The 13,535-nt window shown below is 43.6% G+C and overlaps 1 protein-coding gene across 1 annotated transcript in view; it reads left to right on the forward strand.

The window, feature by feature from the left end:
* Positions 1-13,535, forward strand: part of PTPRT (protein tyrosine phosphatase receptor type T) — a 776,830-nt gene that overhangs the window by 632,395 nt on the left and 130,900 nt on the right. Inside the window, exon 16 of the mRNA XM_032606064.1 lies at positions 1,488-1,517. Within this exon, the coding sequence (XP_032461955.1) occupies positions 1,488-1,517 (30 nt within the window). The remainder of the gene's footprint in view (positions 1-1,487; positions 1,518-13,535) is intronic.

Consider the following 13,535-nt stretch of genomic DNA (forward strand, 5'->3'; position numbering starts at 1 on the left):
GTAAAATAAAAATGTTCCCATTTATTTTTCTACAAAATACGAAAAGTTATAACAAAGGGAATATCACGGACTTATTTGTTTTTCTTTTATTGTTCAGAAGCCAAGAGCTAGAAGAGACATATTGCAGGCAGTGATTTTTCAGCCATTCTTTTGGAGAGTGGAATTCTTAGTCGTGTGAAATCTCAAATGAAATGCCAATTTATGAAACAGATTAAAATGGAGAAGCTCCGAATGTGGTGGATGGCAGAGAAGTACCCCCCTCAGTACCCCCCTCCCCATTACAGTGGTGCTGCTCTGCAGAATCCTGGGAACACGGTTTGAATATTAGTGATTTAGTTCAACTCACCTAAGGTTCATATAAGAAAATGCAGGCACGGAGAGTTTATTCAAGTTGTAGTCTGTTCAAACTGAAGTTTGGAATTCCTTTCTTTTAGTGCAGTGGTTTTTCATGATGAAGTTTGAATGTTGTTCTGGTTTTCTCCTGATAATGTAACAAACTACTTCCCAAAATTTAGTGACTTAAAAATAAGCCATGAAAGTTAGTGGTTTGTTTTTCCCATGAATCCGTACTTTGGCCAGGGTTTGAAGGGAATGACTTATTTCTGGTCTATGATATCAAGGGTCTCAGTTGGCGTAATCCAGTTGGCTGGGGCGGGGACAGCCCGAGGTTGGCTGGATGTCTCTTTCTGTTCATACAGGCTGAGGGCCTCTCTGTATGGTTTCTTCACATGGTCCCTTAAAACCACAGCAAGCTCGGGATACTTAGACTTCTTACATGGAGGCTCAGGGTTCCAAGTGAGAGTTCCAAAGACCCAGAAGGAGCTGCAAGGCTTCTATCTGTCCTATCCTAGAAAGTCCCAGAATGTAACTCCACCCACATTCTGTTGGTCACCCAGGGCCAACCCTGATTCTGTATGGGCAAGCACTAACATGGGCATGAGTGCTGGGAAGTATGGATCATTGGGGAGCCATCTTGGATGCTGGCTACACAATTTCCTTTCTTTTGGTGTGACGTTACTAAATAGATTCTGATGTGATTTGACCTAAAACGGAGAAGATAAAAGTCATTATGGTTTTCCTTAGATCTTAGGAACACTGTCATGTGGAGGAGTGGTAAACTAGTTCTAGAATGCCACAGAAGTCTGACCCAAGACCAAAAAATTATAATTATAAGGAAGCTAGTTTTACCGAACCGTGAGAAAGAATTTTCAAACGACTAAAACAACCAAATGCGATGTGGCTTCCTCTGCATGAGTAGTGAGTTTCTCCATCATAGGAGAGGTCTTTCTTCTACCGCTGAAAGTATCTGATTCTCGGGGACGATGACTAGTTGCGAAACTTGCATCTCCTTGAGCTTAGGGATGCTGAAATACTATGTGCATTTCTAAGAACCAAGATTTCCTATAAATCTAATTCTTGTTTGTTTGTCTTTTCTTTCCCCCCCCTTTTTGGACATTTCCATCATCTGACTGCCCATCAATATATAGAAGAAATGCTTATTCCTACTCCTATTACTTGTAAGTATCGATCCGGGGTGACGTTGCTTTGTGCCCTGTAAGGCAACCTGTAGCATGCATTTCCTGCACCAGCCGTCTGTTGGTTTCTCATACTCACTTCCGTCTAAGCCATCTGTAGCCTCAAAGTTTTTATTTTGCCTAGATGTTTTCCGTTTGAAAATGCACTGTCCATGTTGAAAATGTTCATGTCTGTTATGTTTCTGCCATCTTGGATCTTTTCCCCTGTTTTTGAAGATGTGAAGGGCTGTTTCTCCTTTGTCAGTGTAATTCTCTAGTTAGAAATCCTCAAATTCCAGCAAGAGGAAAACCTAATCCTCCTGCAGGATTTGCACACATAAAGCAAAATCACTGATCTCGGCAACTTCAAAGCCCATTTGTACGTACTTGGGGAACGTGTAGCCCTAGGGACTCAAAGATTAGAAGGAAATTCATTGGCTGTTTCCACTATTTCAGGAAGTCTACAGGGAATCGTGGCTTTGTCTAGAATCAGCTTCACGGGTGACAGAAATATACGTGGTCTTTGGGACTGGAATTATCTCGGTCTGATGTTTATCATTAGTTATGTCATGCTATCAATGCATTTTGTTGGTAGTTATAGATGGCTGATTGCCAAACAGTTCTTTCTAAATAACGATGATGATTTTTCTTATTACAAAACCAGACGTTTTCACAACATGAGGGTAATGGAGAAAATCTCCATAAATAGATCCTTGGTAATGAAGAGTTAGAAAACCACTGAATTAGTTTCACATTTCTAATAGGCATTTTCCATATTTGAAAACTGAGGTCCAGAGAAGTGTGTGAAATCACGCTCCAGTTAGCAAAAGAGTGGGATTAAAACTCAGAATGCCTCACTCCTTGTAAAGTCCATTATCCATCATTCCACGTCTTCCTCCACCGCTGGCAAACCCAGCTTTGTGAGAGAGACCATATCTGTTAGTGATCACCTGCTGAAGCCTTCACAGATGAGGATGGAGCCAGCAAAAGCCTCCCCATCCCTCTGCTCACTGTTTGGGTCCCTGGTCAATAGGTCCACGCAGTGAGCAGATGAGATTCTGGTATCACCACCCTCATGTTATATAGGAACCGATGAACGCCGGCCACCGACACTGAAAATGCCAGAAACCTTGCTTCGTTTGTTCATTCATTCATTTGACAAATAGGCATTGAACGTGCACGTTATGTTCCAGACACTGTGGATGGAGAGATGGCCAGGACTTTGAGCCTCACCCTCACAGTACACAAGCCTATCAGAGAGACTAGCCTAACATCAAGTATCGCTACTTGAAATCTCGGCGGAGATGTACCAACGTGTACCATGGAATAGGGGCACTTAGTCGGGTGACTGTTTTTTTTAGTGGAAAGGGGACAGTTATCAGTGCTTTTAGAGATGGATTTATCCAGTACTGAGGAAATAAGAATTCTGAGCAGGGAAAACAGCGTATGCAAAAGGCAGAGAGGTGTGAGACAGTGCGGACTGCTGTTGCTGTGGTGGAAAGAGTCATGCAGCTCTGGGTTCAAGTCACATCTCTGTCACTCACCAGTTACGTGGCCTTGAGCAAGATTTCTGAACTTTTTCAGCCTCATTCCTCTCAACCCTAAAATAGGGGTGAAAGTGCCTAACTCGTAGGGAATGAGGGATTTTGTGAGGTGCCTTGCAAAAAATTGGCACTCATGAAATGTTAGTTTCTGTCTTTCCCCTTTCAGAAACCATAAGGAGTCAGGGCAGTAGTGGTGGCCCCTGGGGGCTCTTCTGGTCTTCTAGAGGTCCTCATGGCATCAATGTTCCGCAGTAGGTGTGGGCATGCAATGCCTTCTGGGCAACTCACCCCCTCAGTCTGTTAGCCAGTGTACATAGCACTGTCTGGATGCCCACTTTGTACCATTCTCTGTGCTGGACCCTGTGGTGAAATCAAAGATGAACGATGTGGAGATATAGATATGCAAGTCCTTATAGTTCAAGTTGCAGTGATAAACAAGGGTCTTCCAATGGGTGCAGACTTGGAGTTCTAAGTGACAGATCCTAGATTGTGACACTCAGGCCAGCTCAGGAGCTGGCCATGGTTAAAGGTTCAGAGGGGGAGAAGAACTGGCGAAGCAGACAGCAGGGTAGGAGGAGCACCATTAAAACCAAGCGATGCCCGTTGCAGAAGGAGGACTTGACAGTAGCAGGTGCTGCAGAGAGAAGGAAGTGGAGGGCTTGGGCACGGCCCTTGACCATCAGAAGTCACTGGTGCAGGTCACGGGGTAGCCTTGAGGGAGGAAGCCAGCCTGCCTAGGACCCATGAGATAGATAACTTCTTCTTAACCACTAGGCCCTAAAACAGAGGAGAATGTGAGACTGGCCACTTGAAGGGCCAGAAAGTCCTGGGCACGTGTATACGTAGAGGAGCCTGTGCAGAAGGGAGAGCTGCATATGCTGGAGGTGGGGTGTCTCGAGAAGGGAAGGTCTGGAGGCAGAGTGTTTGGGGACAGGGAGCTGAGGAGGGGATGTGTGACAGGTCTTGTGAAACCATAGGAGGGAGCGATGCATGTAGGTAGAGAAGGGGGAACAGAAAGGAAATGAGGACCCCCCACGGTCTGCAGATTCAAAACTCCACTCCGTCACATCTTAGGTAGAGACCCTGAGTGGGTGCTTTAAACCCCTTCTACTCAAAAGTGTGGTCCATAGACCAGCACTGGCATCACACAGGAGCTCGTAGAACTGCAGCACCTGGTGGCCCAGCTCAGGCCTCCTGAGCCTGCATTGTAACAAGATTCCCAGTTCCTTCATGGGCACATTAAAGTCTGAGACGCACAGACTTACCCAATCTCAGTTGTTTCATCTGTAAAATAGGAAACATAATACCATCCTCGCAGGGAGTAAGGCGTCACCTCGTCCCTCTAAAAGCCTCAAAATCTTCCATGAAAGAGAAAGCCTCCAACACACTTGGGCTGAACAGTCTTTTCCATGAAATCCATATTTATTCATTCAACAAGTATTTGCGGGGTTCCCACTTATGTGCCAGGCACTCGTCAAGATTCTGGGATATAAGAGTTAGCTCAACAAACAAAAATCCCTGCCTGCATGAAGATGTTTAGTGGGGGAGATAGAAAATAAACGACATACATGAGAAAAGTAGTAGAGGTATTATGTAATGGCCAAGAGAGATAAGGAATAAAAATAGATAAACCGGGGAAAGAGGATGTAAAGTGTAGGTGGGGGAGAAACAGGAATTTTTTTCCAAAACCAAGAGGCCCTCAATGGCTCTCCCCCATTGAAAGGTCCCATACACGAGACCAAGGGTCCACAAACATTTTCTGTAAGGATCCAGTAGTACATATTTTTGGCTTTATGGGTTCTCTGTTGCATCTATTCAACTCTGATGTTGTAACATGAAAATAGCCTTAGACAGTATGTAAACGTTTGAGCATGGGTGTGTTCCAATGAAACTTTATTTAAAACAGTGAGACAGTGGGCCAGATTTGTCCTGAGGGCCATAGTCTTCCTATCCCTGCTCTAGACTTCTGAGAGGGGGAGAGGATGGGGTTGAAGATTCATCCTGCTTTATGAGCTCCTACAATGTGCTGCACCGTGCATTAGGCACTGCAGACACAAAGGTGAATGCAGGGCAGCTGAACCAGCCTAGAAGGAGGCAGAAGTTGAAAACAATTACTAGCTGGTAGCTATGATGTACAGGGTTTATCTAACGCTCACAGCAAGCCCTGCGAGATACATGCTATCGTGTTGAGTCTGTTTAGATGTTGAGACTGAGATTTGAGGACTTGTGTACATCCCACAGCCAGGAGGTGGCAGGGCTAGGGTTTGAATCCAGGACCACATACCCTCAAGCCCCGCCCATCCTTCTCACTAGACCTTCAGGGCTCCTGCCTGGACCATGTGCTTGGAGAGCCCTTAGCCAGGCTGTGGGAGAGCCAGGATTTGAGTGCAAGTGTGTCTGCCTCTACAGCCTCAGTTCTGTGCAGGGACATCTGTGCCTTGCTTGGGACAAGAAGTGGTAGCTATTCCTGGCTGGCAAGGAGGCCCTTGAGGTAATCCTGTGTTTGCTGTCCTGGGGACTTGCCATGTGGTCAGAGCTGAGAGCACAGGGCAGCCAGATCGGTGGTAGCCAAGGGAATAGAGTAAGGGGTGACCAAAAGAATGCTAATGACATGGATAAGTAGAGCTATAGGTAGAAGGCACTTTGGGACCCAGGGACAGAGGAGTCTAGAATGGGGTCCTTCACGGTCCAGTACACATTTTAAAAATTAAAATAATGTGGGTTTTGGTGTCAGACTTAGATCACAATTCTAGGTCTGCCTCTTCTTCCAGACTGTTCAGACCTTCAGCAATCGTGGAACCACTCTGAGCCTCAGTTTCTTCATCTGCAGATGGTGATAACAACTGTAACTTCCCAGCATTTTCATGAGGGGTAATGAGCGAGTGTATCTGTAGAGTGGCTGACACAAAGTAGGTATTTTATAAATAGCAGCTATTATTCCTCACCTCCTGAGCTGACAAAAATGCTTTTCTAGAATTCCTTTTTACCTTTCTGTAGTAAAGCAGCACCCAACAACTTCAGTGTCTGCTTTTTGAAAGGATATTAAGAGTTGGTGTATGTTCATAGGTTAATTTACCTCAAGGCAGGTGACGGGCACAGTAATTGTTTTGAACAGAGACATTTTAGTGTAGTAGTTCTTGAAAAGGCACTAAGATGTTTACCAACCATTCTGGCAGAGAGAGAGTACTTAACTTTTTCACTTCACCTGTGTGAGTGTCACAGAGGCGGGTTCCTCCTGGGCTGGTCCCTGTGTGCAAACACTCCAGAACACTTGGGCTTTTCACGTCCATCCTATTTCTCTCCATTCCAGCATATTTAAATCCTACACCTCTTCTTCAAGGTCCGTGTCAAACATTAGCTCCCACTGAAAGACTTCTCTGATTCTTTCCACCTGCAGGAATGTCCCTTTCTCCAATTCTCACCGCAGTCACTTTGTTACCATGGGCAGGAGCAAATGTGTCTTAAGGATGTTTCCTTTTCATTGCAGTGTTCCCCGTGGTGCCCTAGCACACACAGTGAACCCCCAGTAAATGTATGTGGAATGAGTGAAAGAACAAGATGAAATTAAAAGACATAACAGCTAAAGTCAACAGATGATCTGTTCTTAAACAAAAAAAAGTAACAATTTTTAGGTAACTCCAGACCCTGTACCTTCCTTGCTTCTGTGGCTTTAAGGCAACCTTTGCTTCTGTTCTGCATCTGTGACCTGAACAAGCCACTTCACTTTTTCTAAGTCTCAGCTTCCTAACTTGTAAAGTGGAGATTAAAAATGCATTCCTCACAGAGACCTTGCAAGGATGCAATGAGGCAAAGTTTGGAAAATGCCGAGCACTTAGTAGGTTTTCACCCAAAGTAGGAAACTGCCTTGTTTCCTGAAATGCACACACCTTTTCTCGTCAGAGGCTGTTGGAAATCAAATATCATTGCCTCAGTACATTTAAAGAGGAATTTGAAACGATGATATCAAGAGCGACTCGAAAAGCATTTTACGTAATTTGTCAGTCACTTCAAATAAAAATGAAGAAAAATAGGAATAGAAGGAAGCCGTTTAAAGATGATAAGTATCAATTACCAAAAGCTGACAGCAAATATGTTGACAGGTGAAAATAGAACGCATTACCATAAAGGCAAGTCAGAGACGACTGCCCTGCGGCTGCTCTTCAGCCAAGGGGAAGACCTTGTGAGAATTCTGATTCCTGGGCCCCACCCCCAGATCAGCTCAGTTCCTTTGAAAGTGTGGCCTGGGGATCTGAATTTCACACACAACTCAGTTTAATATCTTGGATGCTGACTTCGAGAACAGCTCCTCTCCTGATCCTCACATCAGCCTGATATAACTGTCCCTTTCTCAGTGTCCCACCTTTGTACCTGCAGTGCCCTTTTCCTGGAATGCCTACTCACCGTCCATGCCTGGAAAATTCTAGTATCTTTATTTGTTTTTAATTTTATTGAAGTATAGTTGATTTACAATGTTGTGTTGATTTCTTCTGTATAGCAAATGTCTCAGTTGTACATATATATATATATTCTTTTTTTTTTTTTTTTTTTTTGCATTTAAAATTTTTTTACATTATTTTATTTTATTATTTTTTAATTGAAGTACAGTTGATTTACAATATTATATTAGTTTCAGGTGTATGGCATAGTGGTTCAGTATTTTTACAGATTATACTCCATTAAAAGGTATTATGAGATAATGGCTATAATTTCCTGTACTCTATAATATATCCTTGTTGCTTATCTATATATATATTTTTTTTTTTTTTTTTTTTTTTTTTTTTTTTTTGGGGTCCGCGGGCCTCTCACTGTTGTGGCCTCTCCCGTTGCGGAGCACAGGCTCTGGACGCGCAGGCTCAGCGGCCATGGCTCACGGGCCTAGCCGCTCCACGGCATGTGGGATCTTCCTGGACCGGGGCATGAACCCGTGTCCCCTGCATCGGCAGGCAGACTGTCAACCACTGTGCCACCAGGGAAGCCCCTTATCTATTTTATACATAGTAGTTTGTATCTCTTAATCTCATACCCCTATCTTGCCCCTCCTCCTTCCCCTCCCCACAGTGGTAGCCACTGGTAGTTTGTTTTCTATATCCATGAGTCTGTTTCTGTTGCTATATACATTCATTTGTTTTATTTTTTTTTAGATTCCACATATCATACAGTATTTATCTTTCTCTGTCTGTCTTATTCCATTAAACATAATATTCTCTAGGTCCATCCATGCTGCTGCAAATGGCAGAATTTCATTCTTTTTTATGGCTGAGTAATAGTCCATTATACATATATACCACATCTTCTTTATCCATTTGTCTGTTGATGGGTACTGGGTTGCTTCCATATCTTGGCTATTGTAAATAGTGCTGCTGTGAACATTGGGGTGCATGTATATTTTCGAATTAGTGTTTTTGTTTTTTCCAGATATATACCCAAGAGTGGAATTGCTGTATCATACAGTAGCTCTATTTTTAATTTTTTGAGGAAACTCCATACTGTTTTCCGTAGTGGCTGCACCAATTCACATTCCCACTAACAGTACGCAAGTGTTCTTTTTTCTCCACATCCTCTCTGATATTTATTACATCCTCTCTGATATTTATTTATATATTCTTTTCCATTGTAGTTTGTCACAGAATACTGAATATAGTTCCCTGTGCTATACAGTAGGACCTTGTTGTTTATCCATCCTATATTAATAGTTTGCCTCTGTGAATCCCAAACTCCCAGTCTATCGCTCCCCAGCCCCTCTCCCCCTTGGCAGCCACAAGGCTGTTCTCTATGTCTGTGAGTCTGTTTTTGTTTTGTAGATATGTTGATTTGTATTGTATTTTAGATTCCACATGTAAGCGATATCATGTGGTATTTGTCTTTGTCTGACTTACTTCGCTCTGTATGATAATCTCTAGGTCTATCCATGTTGCTGCAAATGGCATGATTTCATTCTTTTTGATGGCTGAGTAGTATTCCATTGTATACATGTACCACATCTTCTTTATCCATTCATCTGTCGATGGACATTTAGGTTGTTTCCATGTCTTGGCTATTGTGAATAGTGCTGCTATGGACATAGGGGTGCAGGTACCTTTTCGAATCATAGTTGTCTAGGTATGTGCCCAGGAGTGGGATTGCTGGATCATGTGGTAATTCTATTTTTAGTTTTTTGAGGAACCTCCATACTGTTTTCCATAATGGCTGCACTAGTATCTTTATTGTTTTTAATTTTTTTTAACGTCTTTATTGGAGTATAATTGCTTTACAATGATGTGTTAGTTTCTGCTGTATAACAAAGTGAATCAGCTATACGTATACATATATCCCCATATCCCCTCCCTCTTGCATCTCCCTCCCACCCTCCCCATCCCACCCCTCTAGGTGGACACAAAGCACCGAGCTGATCTCCCTGTGCTATGCAGCTGCTTCCCACTAGCTATCTATTTTACGTTTGGTAGTGTATATATGTCCATGCCACTCTCTCACTTCGTCTCAGCTTACCCTTCCTCCCCCTGTCCTCAAGTCCATTCTCTACATCTTGTCTTTATTCCTGTCCTGCCCCTAGGTTCTTCAGAACCATTTTTTTTTTTTTTTTTGGCTGCATTGGGTCTTTGTCGCCATGCACGGGCTTTCTCTAGTTGCAGCAAGTGGGGCTACTCTTCGTTGCCGTGTGCGGGTTCTCATTGCGGTGGCTTCTCTTGTTGCGGAGCACGGGCTCTAGGCATGTGGGCTTCAGTAGTTGCAGTGTGTGGGCTCAGTAGTTGCGGCGTGTGGGTTCTAGAGCACAGGCTTAGTAGTTGTGGCGCACGGGCTTAGTTGCTCCGCAGCATGTGGGATCTTCCCGGACTAGGGATGGAACCTGTGTCCCCTGCATTGGCAGGCAGATTCTCAACCACTGTGCCACCAGGGAAGTCCTGAAAGGTGTGTGATTCTAAATGCTTCTATTCTGTAAATACATCTGAGCTTTATAAAGAAGTTAAAAGAGAGGGGGGATTCTCTGCTGACAGAGAGGCATGACCTAGTGAAATAGGGTTGGAAAGAGAAGTTTCTATGGGCAGTGTTGTGATGTGCTACTCAGATCCCCCTTCAAGAATGGACTTACCCGCCCCCACCCCAGTTGCTAGAACTGCTGCTGGCAGACAACTCTTAGATAACAGCCTCCTTTGGGACTTCTTGATCTTCAGAGCTGCCTCACCCAAGGTCATCCAATAGCTGGTCAATAGCTGACTTCTACAAGGGTGTAAAAATCAGTCCAGTGTCAGAGCTTCCCATGGGGCTGGCTTAAACCATCACTGCAGCTACGTCTCCATTCAGCTTCCCCTTCTGCCCACTTTTCCTCCTTTCCCTCCCTTTCTCTCCCTTTCCCCTCCCCTCCCTCCCCTTTCCTGCCCTTCCCTCCCCTTCCCTTCCACAGATGTTGTCTCCAGAAGCTCCTCCTAACATATCCCCTACATGTCAATCTCTGTCTCAGAGTCGAATTTCCAGGAACCCAACCTGTGACACCCCCATTCAATTTGGTCACTGGAGACAAGTTAATCTGAGTATGTATATGCCCCCCGCCTGCCCTTGAACATGCCTACTTCATTGCCTACGGATACTTTGTATACAAACTAACTGGGTCACCACTTTGTTAACCACTGATGATAAGTAAACTCTAAAAAGTCCTTCCTTAGGCAATCATTCATTCACAGGCATTTGCCTCTCACCTGTGCCTTTGCTGGGCAGGAGGGCTGTGAGCGTCTAAATACATAGCTCCTGCCTGGGGGAGCTCACGGTGTATCCCAGAAGAGTGTAGTAAGAACCTGTTGCTGAACCAGCCAGAGGAGAGAACTAAGGTCAGAAGTGCCCAGCCACAGTGCCCCCTTAAAAATGTGTCACCAGGGCAGGAACGGATTTAGTTCTGAAAGCACTTGCCTTCAGCAAACGTCCCCAGACTGAGAATGACTTCTCGCAGCTAGGGCTGTAGCGAAGATGGGATGCTGAGATGCACGAAGTGGAATATGCCTTTCTAAGTGTTTTGGCAGAGTGCTTTTAATGGGAGGAAGTGCTTTAGTTACAGCTTTGCAATGTTGATGATGATGATAATGATTACATCTTGTTTGTATATACAGCTTTATCTCTTCCAAAGTGCTTTCCCACTTATTACCTAGTTGTCTGGTTGGGCTTGGAGGAACTTAGGAAGATAGCAGACAGGTTTCTGTGCCGTGTAGGAAAGAGACCTGGGCATTCGGGCTCCACAGTTAAGTTACTGAACTCCATCTCAACCTCAGTTTCTCATCTGTAAAATGGGGGTAATAACGGCTGCATTTCAGAACAGCCGTGATGTTTAAATGACATATTCTTTCATTCACGAGCACCTATTGAGCAATTCCTTTGTGCTGAGCACTGAGCTAGATGTTAAGTATTTAAAAAGAAATACCTTTTTCTCAAGGAGCTTAAAAGGTGACTTGGACATGTTAACGAACAGTTATAAAATAATGTTGTAAATACATGAAAGAGGAGCAGTGAAGACATGACAAAGAAAAGGAAGTCACTGATTCAGCTTGGAGGAAAGATACCACGGGCTAAAGGGCCAAAAAGGATGCCTGGTATAGGGCAGAGGCAAGATGTTTTACTGAAGAAGTAACACATTCACCCCCTTTTCTCCTTGGCCTCATTATCTTGAAATACACATGCGCGCGCACACACACACACACACACACACACACACACACACACACACACATACACACATACATTTTATAACTAGGTAGGTGACATGCTAGGAAAAACTTGGAAAGTAAAAACAAAGAGAGGAAGAAAGGACTGGAGTAGGAAAGGGAAGGTTTGAATCCCAGTTCCACTGCTTAGCAGCTGTGAGTCCTAAGCACTCCGAGCCTCAGTTTCCCATCTGTAAAATGGGAATGATAGCGCTCAGTTCATGGAATTATCTTAAGAAATTAAAAAATATAATGTACATGCCATTTTGTTTTCATTTCACTTGCATTTCGTTAGATTGTCATCTATCAAATGGTAGAGCTAAGCTAGAACCTAGCAGTGGTTGGGTGTGTCGGGGGTGGGGGAAGATAGAGTTTTTTAACTTCCAAACGTAAGTTAATGAAAGAAGAATTTGCCAAATACAATGAAGTAGGGCAGTGGTAGATGGTGGTTCTTAAACTTACAAAAATTCTCCTCTGAGCAATTGGGTAGGACACCCCTTCTCCTGGTTTCCATCCCTGCTGATTTCAGTGAGGGATCAGAGTCAGCTAATGATTCTGGCAAAAAAACCACACGGGTAGACAATGCCATTTTAACACAAGAAGACGTTATAGGCCAGTGAGAAGAGAAAAGGCTGGAGTTGAAACTGGAAGGGCTGTCACGATATTTCTAAATATATAGGGGCTGGGGGACAGGCTTGTCCTTTATGGTGTGGCTGCCAAAACCTGCCTTAAAAAGAGGCGTGGTTCTCCAGATGGGGAAGAGGCTACTCTACTCTGGACAGTCTCTTCGGGAATGTTGCCTCCTTCCTGGGAGCAGAGCTCAGAGGAACTGGAGTATGTTTAAGGAGAGCAGTCGAAGAGGGAGGGGAGCACAGGCCAGAACCTTTAAAGAAAGATTAGAGAACTGATTTCACTGGTCTCAAGGGGTACCTAGACATTTTAAAGTTCCCCAGATTATTCTAATATGAAACTATTGTCGAGAACCACTCATATGGGAGAGTTTGAGAATCCAGGGTCCTGGAAGATAGGCATTTGGAAGATTAGCATGAGGGCTTGGCCACCTACCCCAGAACCTCAGATGAGAGTTTGACCCCACGGGATCATCAAATAGACACACCTCTGGTTAAAATGTTGGCACCTGAGTGTGGAGGGCAGAATCTGTAGAAGATAACACGCTGTTTGATGGCACCACTTCCTCCCTATAGATATCAAGGTAGACAGTCCTTATGCTGTTCATAAGTGTGTAGAAGCCATTTAATAAATGGCGAAAATGCCCCAGGCACACTTAAAAACAGCATTTAATATCTCATAACAATTACTCCTCATACTGGTGTATGGTGGAGTAAAGACCCCTCAGCCACAATCAGTCTCCTGAGAAATACTTGTTCGTTAGCCTTCTCTTCATTAATGAAACCTCAAGAAGCTCAAAACTTCTTATGAAATCTTTTTATCAGAATTAAAGAACATTGGATGAGCTTCTTGCTGGGGCAATTTTTTGTCTAAATTTTTATTGAAATATAGTTGATTTACAATGTTCTGTTAGTTTCAGGTGTATAGAAAAGTGATTCAGTTATACATATACATAAATATATACACTTTTAATACACTCACTGTGTAAAAGGGACAAGCGTCAAACAGGAACAGGATTGTTCATCGTTTTACAATTGTATGACTTTTATATTCTGCACTGGAGAAATAAGGACCAAGATTAAAGAGAGGATGGGGTTAGGGCTGTTTTTGTGACTTTTTTTTTTTTAATAGACCTCTCGAGTCTCACTTTTAATTTTACAGAG

Source organism: Phocoena sinus, chromosome 15, assembly GCF_008692025.1.
Source record: "Phocoena sinus isolate mPhoSin1 chromosome 15, mPhoSin1.pri, whole genome shotgun sequence".
NCBI lineage: Eukaryota > Metazoa > Chordata > Mammalia > Artiodactyla > Phocoenidae > Phocoena > Phocoena sinus.